The 12,500-nt window shown below is 37.2% G+C and overlaps 1 protein-coding gene across 1 annotated transcript in view; it reads left to right on the top strand.

The window, feature by feature from the left end:
• Positions 1-12,478, top strand: part of LOC119568153 (USP6 N-terminal-like protein) — a gene marked incomplete at its 3' end in the record, with an annotated part of 33,803 nt that extends 21,325 nt beyond the window's left edge. The window contains 10 exon segments of the mRNA XM_037916556.1: positions 753-909; positions 1,690-1,921; positions 2,180-2,315; positions 3,335-3,478; positions 3,740-3,900; positions 4,160-4,311; positions 5,166-5,299; positions 6,010-6,044; positions 6,046-6,151; positions 11,566-12,478. Coding sequence (XP_037772484.1) covers positions 753-909; positions 1,690-1,921; positions 2,180-2,315; positions 3,335-3,478; positions 3,740-3,900; positions 4,160-4,311; positions 5,166-5,299; positions 6,010-6,044; positions 6,046-6,151; positions 11,566-12,478 — 2,170 coding nt within the window.
• Between the last annotated feature and the right edge of the window lie 22 nt (positions 12,479-12,500).

Genomic DNA, 12,500 nt, shown 5'->3' with positions numbered 1-12,500 from the left:
CTGTATTAGAAGCCACGTCATAGTCCAGAGAAGGTCACTTCTTCAAAAACAAAGCATCTTGAACTCCATTGCCTGTAAGAGGAAGGCCTTTCCAGTGGTGGACATGTATAGTTGGGCAGCAGCCACACATTGTCACATGAGATGAGTACCAGTAGATGAGTGAGTACCACCACTGAAGGCAGTGAATTCAGTTAGAATCATTATGGATACTGTTGAAAGTGTGAGGCATGGCAGATTTGCATAGAGGGAAAAAAATGTTCATTGAAACTCCATTCTTTCTAGCAGTTAGAGAGTAACTACTGCTTGTGCTAAGCTGATAAACTTCATTTCTTTGTAAAAAAGTAAAAGTGCTGTCAAAGATAACCGCAGGTAGAGAAGAGGCACTTGATGAGGTAATGGCTGTGGAGAATTGTACTTCACTTGGGGTCAGTTGGAAGCCTCCTTGTGGCATTTTCAGTGCTTTTCTACTGCGGGTATTTTTTGTGATTCCAATTTAGACCTCAGTCTGTGTTCAAGCCTTTTGAAATGTTGCACTTTCAAGATTGTGTTGTCAATAATGATATAACATAATATGCAAGGATTTTATTCATACATGAGAAAAATCTGAGTAGCATAACATAATTTGATAAAAAGAAAGCATCCTCTTCAAAAGAAAACTGAATAAAAAATAAGTTCATCAAACACTACACCTGACTAAGCACAACCCCAGTCTGTGCTCATCTGACCTCATTTCCCTTCGCCGTCTCCTGTAGGATTGAGCGAGGAGGAGCTGCTCATCCGGGCCAGGGAGGAGCGTGCAGCCATCGTAGGCCGGTACGATCTCGGCCGCGAAGAAGGGGCTATCATAGATCCATGGGAAGACCCAGAATTCGAGGTCTATCACACCACAGACAGATATGGCTTTATACAGTAAGTGGTGTGGTTGTGGGAAATATGTGTGTGTGGGGGATTAGTGCTTTCATGTCTGTGTGTATGAGTATGTGTATTTTGTATGTATATGTATGTACTCTATTTAATTATGTATGCATGTATGTATGTATGTGCATTTGTAAAGAGATGTATAACAAGAACATTCAAAGCAAGACTCTTTTTAAAAAAGTTTTTAATTGTTTGACAGTAACATGCATTGATTCAGCTGATTCCAGTAGATAAAATTAATTTTTATTATTAGATACTGCTAATGTTAGCACAACTTGCATAGTTAAAATGTGATCCTATTATTTTTTTATACACTATACTTATTTGATAATTCTTTATATGTTGCTTTTTCAAATGCAGTGTTATCCTTTACTGTTTTATCAGTTGTTATGTGTTTTGTTACCTTGTTAAGAAGCAAAATTTTTTTTTTAAGCAATTCAAAACTGTTAACGATTGCAGTATTTAAACAAGATGTTTTAGTCACACCTTCAGATGTTCCTTCTCAATTAATCTAAAAACTGGGACTTTCATATTTGTTTTGGGTGAATCCAGCATCTTGTGAGACATTTTTTGTGTATGTGTATGAGAGTGAATGCCTCTTATGGACCATTACCATTTCATATTACATCAGTATGAAATGATGAATATGCAGTATATATATTCACAAATTTCTCTCTCCATTAACTACTTGTGAAGTACCAACTACCCTGAAAGCGAGCCCACACACCCAACGGGACTTTTGACGTCCGCCTCCCCTTCTCCCTACCACAGTGACAACAGGCTGCCTCAGTCCCGTTCCAAGGAGGAGGAGAAGAGACTGGAGATCGAAATGTCTAGGATACCCAAGTGGACAAAGATGATAAAGTCGTGGGAGAAATATTGGGACAAGGAGAAGTTTTTCAAGCGCGTCTACAAAGGGATTCCTGACCGGTTTCGGGGCACTGTGTGGGCCAAGCTGCTCTACCTCGAACAGATCAAGGAGGAGCAGAAAGGAAAGTATGAGGTGGGTTTTTTAGAAAATTAATGTGTTTCTTTGGCATTATCATTATCATCATTTTGTTGGTATTATTATCTTTATTATTATTGTTATTGTTGTTTTTGCTGTTGCTGTTATTATTATGGTCATAATCATTATCATTATTATGAGTAGTAGTAGTAGTAGTAGTAGTAGTAGTAGTAGTAGTAGTAGTAGTAGTAGTAGTAGTAGTAGTAGTAGTAGTAGTAGTAACAGTAATAATCTCATGATTAATTTTGTCAACAGGAAATGAGAAGACTCGGACGCAAGTGGTCCACGGACGTACGACAGATTGACTTAGATGTAAACAGAACCTACAGAGACCATTCCATGTTTCGTAAAAGATATGATGAGAAGCAACGGCAACTCTTTCATATCCTTGGTAAGGACTTGGGGATTTGTTTGTTGATGTGTGAAAAAAGGAATGATTGAAGAATAAACAGAAAAGGATTGAATGGTATGACACCCAGATTATATTGAGTTTTTTTCAGTTTCTTTCATGTGCTAGCCCCTTTTTTAAGAGTCAGCTTTTTTTGTAATCAGTCCATTATATAGTAGTTATCTAAGAAAGTGTTACATATTTCTTGTCATAGATAATTACTTCTGTCATGTATCATTCCATTCATTCTAACAGTCATGTAAATTCACCTCTGCACTAGTTATTCTTTTCAACATTGTTGGTGGTGGTGTTAAATTCTTTTCATGGTTGCTGCCTGACTTGTGTATTTTGACATGACTCGAGTACCATTTCTCACCAGTTGGAAAAGGCTTTGCATATCATCAGTAAAGAGAGTCTGTGGTTTTGTGTGAGAAGGCTTGCCAAGATACACTGTTTATGTTACTATAGTGTGGTTTAAGTCATTCCAGAGCAATACTGGAGAATTCCTCTTCAGATATCTTATTGTATTGAATGTGTTAACCCATATCTTCATCCTCAAAGAAATATCATAATGATGTTGCCAATCAGCTGTGGCATGTCCCACTCTTGTGGCTGAGAATAGCTACTCCTTACCTACCATAGGCAAAGCATTGCTTCTGCTGGGAGGAAGTGGTGTCAAAGTTGTAGAAGGAGTGTGAGTCATACAGGGTTGTCTAGGTACAATGGTTTTATATCATGCTGCCTCTTGGCTTACTGGAGTGAATGGAACTGTGATGTATGAGAAAGTATAATTCATTAGGACTAAGAATGCATAACATTTTGACCAGTGTAGGTATATACTTTTTTTTTTTTTTTTTAGTTTGTAATCCATGGTAGATTAGGGGTCCCAGCCAACATTCCTTGGGCCATGCTTTAAGAAAGCAGGACTAGTATAGTAAATGCAGTGGTCTCAAAAGTAAGCCTGAACAATGCTGTAACATTAATTAGTTATTAGTTTACATTTTTCTGTCTTCCTCTTACAGTTGCATACTCAATGTACAACCAAGAAGTGGGTTACTGCCAAGGTATGTCCCAGATTGCTGCGTTGCTACTCATGTACCTGAATGAAGAGGATGCGTTCTGGGCACTCTCAGCTCTCATGTCCTCCCCCAAGTATGCCATGCATGGTGAGTAATTAGTTGTTTATGAATCTTTCCTGTGTGTTTTGCGTCCTGTAGAACTTGAATATGATGAAAGGTTATATTGTATGAAATGTAGAGATGACAACCTGGTCATATTGTTTGGTAAGGTCTGTGAGGGAGTGATTTGCTATGTTTGTGATTAAAGTTGTTGTTATTCTATATTTTCAAGTTTGTGTTTATTTGAATATGGTATTTTTTTTTATTCTGAATTGTTAACAGGCATTAACACACTATCTGATCTCTCAGGGTTCTTCATTCCTGGGTTCCCAAAGCTTTTGCGGTACCAGCAGCACCATGACAAAATCTTGGAAAAGTTCTTGCCAAAGCTTAAGAAGCACTTGGAGAGAAACTGCATTGATTCTGGCTTGTATACCCTCAAATGGTTCTTTCAGTGCTTTCTAGACAGGGTAAGTCCTTTGATATATGCATTGATCCATGATAACTATGTACAGTACTGCATTTAGCTTCTTTATAGTGTACCTAAAAGTTATTTTAGTCCTATTTAAAGGAATTGATTGTCAGGAAAGGGAATGTACATAACAGAAGCAGAAATGATCAAGTCTGTCAGAAAATTCCAGCTCACATCTTCAAAACCATACCATATTTCACCCCCATTCAATGTTTACGTATTTGTGCTTGTGTATGTATGTGTATTTGTGTCTCCAGGTGCCATTTACCTTAACACTGAGGCTGTGGGACATCTTCCTGTTGGAGGGTGAACGTCTCTTGGTGGCCTTCGCTTACTGTATCCTCAAATTGCATCGTCGTCAGATCACACGCCTTGACATGGATCAAATTTTAGATTATCTTCAGAAAAAGTAAGTGTTGCGGGAGATGGGAGGAGGTAGCAGGTCGGATCGAGGAGTCTATATTGAATCGCTGTAAAGTATAGGGTTTTCTAAACAAAAGTCTGATCTTGAGGGTCTAAGCTAATCTAGGGTTGGATATGGAATTTTTGTAAAATATTTCATCATTTTCTTTTTGATTTGTCTTGTGCAATGCCAATGCTAATAACTGACACTTACATTAAGTTTAAGGCTGTAATGGATGAATATAAGGTAATGGCTTCTTATAATCATAATTTTAACCATTCATATGTATATAATTTTCATAGCTGAATATATATATATTTTTTTCTGACTGAAAGAATTGTCTGAATGTTTATATCATATGATAAAATTTGATGTGGATAGTTCACATGTTCATCACTATATATGTATATAGAAACTTTTTCTTATATATATGATCGGTCATAAGACTGGTTTTGTTTTATTTTATGGAGTGAATGGTAACAATTGTACATATGTCTGGATTATGCACCTAATAAGTTGAGAAAATAAATTTGGATTTTGTACATGTGTAAAATTCCTCATCTTTACTTCCTTTTAGAGTTTTGTTTATATCCCTTTACCAATCATGGCTGAATAAATAAAAAATCTTTTATCATTATATACAAGCATGATTTTATGAATTGGCAGTCTGTTAGAGAAGTTTTGTGTTGCTTATTCCATACAGAATGTGAGACGCTGACTATTATCAGTTAACAAAACAAGCATCAAAAGATTTCATGTTTGAACACGTTTACCTCCCGCGTCATCGAAATTCCACCAACTCCCCTTCCCTAAACCTTTCTCACGTCCTACATATATTCTCATGACTAATTTTTTCTTAGATTAGAGAAGAATTTTGGTTATGAAGACGACTACGTGATAGAAAGTTTGGAGAAGGCCATGGAGGAGCTGAAGAAGGCAAAGCTTGATCACCCTGGGGCACCGCCTGACAACGAGCTGCCGCAGCAACCGTTTGGTATGGAACTTTGGCTGCTTTGTAGTTAGGGTCTCTCATGGGTGGGTTTGTGCTTCTATATGCTAGGACTTTTTTCTCTTCCCCTTTTCTCTTCCTCCTCCTCATCCTCCTGAATTTATTGTCAAATTGTATTTATGAGTGTTGTATAAACTTTTATGCTGAAATTTCTATGATGTAGGTAACTGTCACAGGTACAAGCAGACATAAATTTCCAGAACCAGTCAAAACAAGTGCTTAGGATTCTTTGAACTCAACAGTTGAAGCCTTAGGAGTAACTTTATATATGACCTCAGAGTTAAAACTATAATACAGATTTAAAACTCTTAACCCGTATCTACTGAGCCACGGCTACAGCCATCCGAACAAACTGACTCATCACGCCGGGTACGGTTATAGGCATCGCAACACACTAGAGCGCACCAAGCAGAAAGTTACGCTACATGTACCTGACTCCTGGGCCAAATGGCAGGATAGTTGCCAGAAGTCACTGGAGTCAGTGACACCAAAAGATTTCTGATACTGACATTAAGGGGTTAATACACATGGTTAATTTCTGACCACTTTCTTTTGAAAGAGACCAAGACATTTCAAGTGAATTTATTGGTGCTCGTTCATTTTTAATGAGAGACAGAGACACAGACAGACAGACAGAGACAGAGAGAGAAGACTGCAAACAAATGCACTAACCTTTTTTCCGTGGACTCTGGCAGGCATGTTCATAGAGCCCTCAGTTGAGAAGGAATCCGGGGATCCGGCGAGGCTTCACGGAAGAGGAGCGGCTCATCACAGAGAAGCTGATGAAGCGGACGGAGACCATCGGCATCAATGGCTCTCACCTCTCTGTTGACCGCGGTCAGTCAATGTCCCTGTCCTTGTTTGAGCTTCCTCCTAAAGGCTTTATTGTTGTTTTTGTGATGAATCTGTGATACACATTCAGTGACCCATTTTATTTGTTTTTTATGTTGAATGTTGCTTTGAAATTCAGAAGAAGAAAAAAAGAAGAGAAAAAATGTGTGACAGTCAGTTGGGAAAAAGGAGAGAGACAAATAGAGAAAAGAAAAAAAGGAAAAAAACCCAAAAAACTTGCCATGCCAAAGAGCCTAGATTTTTCCCAGCTGACAGACAGTGTGTATCACAGTTTAGTCAAGCCGTTGAAATGATGGGTTTGGTCTTCACTCCTGTTCTTCATGGTCTAAGCCTATGAGCTGCCTGCATGTTTTTACCGCACTTCAGCACCACTTTCGTTGTGTTGGAGGATTCCTAGTCATCTGTTGGGCCTTAGTGGCTTAGTCATCGGAGGCTTTTGCACTCCAGCTGCGTCTAGTCAAGGAGAGGAGACAGATTACTAAGAATTCTTAGCTTTTCTTAAGTGTTTGGTTGGAGGTGATTGTCTTCTGTATATTTATATGTGCACATTTTGAATAGACTCTGTGTGTGTGTTTTTATATATATATATATATATATATTATATATATATATATATTTATATTTTTAATAATATATATATATATATTATATATATATTATATTATATATATAATATATATAATTATATATATATATATATTATATATATATATAATATTATATTATATAATATATATATTATATATATATATATATATATATATATAATATTATATATATATATATATATATATAAATATAATACAATATAATATAATTAATATATTATATATATTAATTATATATATATATAAATAAATATAAGATAGTAATATATATAAATATATATTATATATATATATTATAAATTGATATATATATATATGTGTATATATATATTATATGTTATATATATATATTATATATATATATTATATTATATATAATATATATATATTATATATTATTAGTATATATATATATATATAAAATATAATATAGATATTATATATATATATATATGAATAATATATTCTATATAAAAATGAGGATATATTAATAGAATATAATAATAATTAATATATATTCTATAATATATATATATATATTATATATATGTATATATATGATATATGTATATATATATGTATATATATATGTTATATATATAGTATATATATTATATAATATGTATATAGTATTATGTATATATGTATATTTTATACATAGTATATTTGTATATAATTATACATATATATAATATATATACATATATATACATATATATACATATGTATATATATGTATGTATATATATATATACATATACATATATATGCACATATACACACATATACACACACACACACACACACACACACACACACACACACACACACACACACACACACACACACACACACACACACATACATACATACATACATACATACATACATACATACATACATACATGCATGCATGCATGCATGCATGCATGCATGCATGCATACATCATATATACATACATACATATACATGTACATATATACACACACTTCCATATATATGTATTCTCAGTTGTGCACATATACTGTATTCTTTATTTCTATGTCTTTTCTATTGGAATTGCAACTAACAGTTGACTTTGTAATATTAATGATCAGATACTAACCAGAAGTTTATGCAACAGAGCCATGCCATTTATGTATTCAAGGGATTGTAGTTAGTGGATGTCTGAAGTTCATCAAAATAAGTTGTAGCAAGGCAGTTTTAATCCATAAAACAGTTGTATGATGAGGTCATTATTTATATATTTTTTTTATTGACCATTAATTGCCCCTGTGAGCATTGTTGATACTACAGCCGTGTCTCTGAAGTAGGTTAGGACGGTTACTAATGACAAAACATGCCTGAGTATTTGGTGATAAAGGATGCCTGAGTATTTGGTGATAAAGGAGTAATTGTATAAATCTCTTTATCATATATTTTTAAAGTCAGACTTGAGACCATCCTTACCAATATTAGTGTTGTAGACTTGATGCAGTGAATATTATTTATTCATTTATTTTTATTGTCCCAAAAATTTACAATTTTGTACTACCTCCACACCCCTCCCTCCCCTCCCCAACTTTGGCACCTCAGGAAAGAAAGGTAAATTGAATTTTCCCAATATATATTCCCCATGAACCCCATAGGACTGCAAAGCTACAAGTGGCGTGTCGTGTTTTTGTGCCGTCTGCCATGTCACGTGTATCTGTAGGTTGCCTAGCACACCCTTCTCCCTTTTATGATTTGCATTCTCTATTTTAGTGTGAAATGTGAATGAATTATTAGTGTCATTTACGTTCTGTATAGTACTAATGTTGTTTTTCCTGTTACTATTAATGATGTGAAGTTTATGTTTGTGTTCCTGGATGTGCAGACCCATGTTTTTTGTTTTTTTGGCTGTGTGTTTCAATAGCATGTGGAGATATTTGAAATTTGTTATGTATGTCTTCGTGGAAATACAACTGACTTCATGCATGTGTTATCAGGTGTGAAATTCCTACAGAAACATTACCCGTGATATTATTCCTCATAGGTGACGTTGATGGAAATTGCATTTGCAGAAACGAGACCAAAACTAAGGAGTCTGTGTTTCTGTAGATCGGATTAATGCAATTTGATTTGATACTGATTGCACATATGAAACAGCCTTGAGGGGCATGTTGACGACTGGTACAGCTGGGACGCAGGACTTGAGAAGATTTTTAAATTTGTCTAGAAATTGCCAAGGAATTCCTTTCCCAAGTGCAGTGAGGAATGATGTGCACAGATTTGGAATTAGATTTATTTATACATTTCTGCATTTTGACAAGAGATTTTGATAAATTAAGGATGAAGTAGATGATATGAAAATAAAACTTCTACACGAATCAGTGAAACCTTTTACAGAAGTCAAAATAATTCAGTGACTACTATGGGTCACATATACAAGTCATTTAAAAAAAAATCTTTCATCATATGCTATTACTTGATACCTGATTGTTGAATATACCCAAACATGGGTAATTTGGTTCATAATTTCAGTTTGATTTGATGAATTCAGTGAAACCTGTTGTCCCAGTGCAAACTGTACAGTATTTTAAAAGATATTAGATTTACTTTGTATTCACCTGAGCACTACGGCGCTATAGGAATGGTACTTTTTTCTATGCGATGAAAACGTAATGTGGCTCATGGAATATACTGTATGGGTAGGTAGTACACTGTAGAACAGAGGGCATTGTAAACAATATATATGATAGTGGAGCAGGGGGGGCCAGTAACAGTTTATCTTATTAGTAATATCTAGATTTATTGCAAAATGGTCAAATGTTTCTTTTAAAAGTATTTGTTTCCATAATTTAATCATTATCATTCTTTCATGGGCATCATATTAGGATGTTTGTTTACATATTTGCCACCTAGTTATGGTTGGGTAAAAAGAGCCGTAGCCTGCAGCGTTTGTAGTGCATAAGATGAACACAATGAAACATGAAAAACGTGTGTTGAGTTGAGTTGATTTGGCTGAGACTGATTTTGGAAATGAAAGAAGAAAATGAGGATTTACTTTCCTGTCTTGAAATGTATCATCACATATTATCATGGCATTTTTTCTTCACTTCTCATCATATCTCATATCTTCTCTTCTCTGCCTCTTCCTCTTCTTCTTCTCTTTTGCAGCCTTTTCCTTCTCCTTCCTCTCCTCCTCATCCTCATCCCTCCTCCTCCTCCCTCCTCCTCTCCCTCCTCTCCCCTCCTTCCCTCCCTCTCCTCTCCCTTCCCCTCCTCTGTCTCTTTTTCCTCCTCTTCTTCCCCCCTTCCCCTCCCCTTCTTTCTTCACATTTTCTTCTAGCTACTTCCTGTTTTCTCCTCCTTTTTGCTCTTCCTCTTCCTCCTCTCCTTCCTTTCCCTTCTTCTATTCCTCTTCCATGTCTTTCTCCTCAGCCCCCTTTTCCTCTTTCTCCCCCTTCTCTTCTTCCTTCTCCTCCTTCTCTGCCTCCCCTGCCCCCTTTTTTTCCATCTCTTCTTCCTCCACCTCAGTCTCCTCCTCATCTTCCTCCTCCTCCCCTTCTGCTCTTCTTCTGTCTCTTCCTTGTTTTGCTCTTCTCCTCTTCTTTCTCCTCCTCTTCCTCCTCCTCCCCTTCTTCTTCTTCTTCTTCTTCTTCTTTTTCTTCTTCTTTTTCTTCTTCTCCTCCTCCTCCTCCTCTTCCTCCTCTTCCTCCTCCTCCTCCTCCTCCTCCTCCTCTTCCTCTTCCTCTCTTTAGGTAGGTGTGTGTGTGTGGAGGGGGGGGTTATTATGTATGTATGTATATATGTATGTATTATGTATGTATGTATATATGTACAACATTTTCTAAAACACATGTAAAGTGTAAGAGAGTGAACAAGATCCAGTTGAGATGGATAAAAGCATTATGATTTTTTGCTTGGGAATTTGCATGCTGAATTATACAAAACCCTTGAAGAAAAAGTGGGAAGAGATGATGAGATGTTATCACTTCAGTTTTTATTTATTTATTCTTTATTTATTTTTGTGTGTGTCCATATAAGTGGTAGGAACAATACTTGTTTTGTTGTAAGATTTACTCTGCTACCAAAATATTCTCTTGAGACTCATGATATTCTGAACTAATCAGTACCATACGAAGTGATGATATCTTTTGGCTCTCGTAATGAACAGCTCCAGTCATGAACGAAGCTGAACTTGGTTCATATGGATTATTGTTGAAGAATATTGAAAATCAGTAGATGGAACTAGTGCATGGTATCTGTTTGTATAAATATTTGTGTGTGTGTGTGTGTGTGTGTGTGTGTGTGTGTGTGTGTGTGTGTGTGTGTGTGTGTTTATGTGTATGTCTTGTTATGGGGCCTGTGTGTCATGTGCTGTGAATATTTAGCACTGGTTGCTTGCATGTACACTTGTGAAGGACAAGGCAGCTTTACTTGTACTACAATGACCTTGTTGTCTTGCTTCTCCTTAAAGATGCAGATTTGCTCAAATTTGTGCTGTGTAAGTATGACAATGTGTTTTGTTGATTAACTGTCATTGTTAGTGATATTGTTGATATTGATAAGGGACTTCTAAAAGAGAATTGACGTCTTTTTCTTTAAAAGATAAAAAGTTCTTCCAGGATTTTGGTATTTTATTATAGTCTCTTCATGGATGCTTGTACTCCAGTCATTGGAATATTTATTGGAATTTATATGAATCAATGAAGTGGCATAATTCTTTTGTTGTTTAAGAAGTCCAAAATCTGTCTATTGGATGTGATGTAATTTTAATGCATGGCCAAATAGAAATTGTTCTGATCAAATGCTGGCTGCGGCTACAGGGTCGCGGTATTCACTGGAGTGCAGCATTGATGAAGTGAGCAGCCTGGGTGGGGTCGGAGGGTCCCGGGCCTCCCTTGCCAACACATCTCTTACCTCAGCGGCGGACCTCTCCACCCTCTCCTCGGTCACCCTAGCCAGGCGTGGTGACATGGACGCAGCTTCCATTCAGTCCGGCCGCTCCCTCATCTCTCCAGACACCCGGTCCGTGCAGTCAGTGCGCTCCCCAAGGTCTCCCACAGAGAAGTTCAGACACTCCAACAACCATTCGCCATCCCAGTCGCTGCCTACGCAGACCAATGGCGATGTTCATAGTGACGCAAGGTCTATTCAGAGTGAAGGTGAAGTCGTGCATAATGGCTTGGCGGGTAGCCCCCCGCATAGCCCATCTACCCCAAGGCCGTCCTGTTTGTCTGTGAGCCAGACGACCTTGCAAGACGGTGAGGCCCTGCAGTCTGAGCCTGCTACGCCTAAGGCCACGGAGACACCTGACACAGTACGTATCTTCGTGCCATACTCAGGGAATACAGAATCAACAGCATCAAAATCTCAAGCCCCAAGAACTCCGCCTGCAGGAGAAAACCCCAAGTACATTACTTCGAGCCCCGACGATCCCAACAGGATCACCATTCGCGTCGACAGGGATGAAGCTCTCTCCTCCCCGAGAGGGCTGTCTTCGGGACCAAATACCTCCTCGCGAAATTCTGCCGACTCCCAAGATCTTCCCTCCCAAAGCTTCACGTCATCGGTTCTGGACGATTCGTCAGATCTCTCCACCACACTTCAGGAGATGAGCTTCACGCAGGGCATCTCTCCACGGACGAGACCTTCCTCAGCCCCCATATCTCCTTCACTGCCGAAGCTGCAGACAGCTCGATCCCGCCCCATCACGCTAGATAGTCCAGAATATAGTGAGTCTCTATAAGTTCGACGCCGA

The sequence above is a fragment of the Penaeus monodon genome, chromosome 43 (genome assembly GCF_015228065.2).
Source record: "Penaeus monodon isolate SGIC_2016 chromosome 43, NSTDA_Pmon_1, whole genome shotgun sequence".
Classification (NCBI taxonomy): domain Eukaryota; kingdom Metazoa; phylum Arthropoda; class Malacostraca; order Decapoda; family Penaeidae; genus Penaeus; species Penaeus monodon.
The sequence above is the reverse complement of the archived record's forward strand: the minus strand, read 5'-3'. Positions and strand labels throughout refer to the sequence as shown.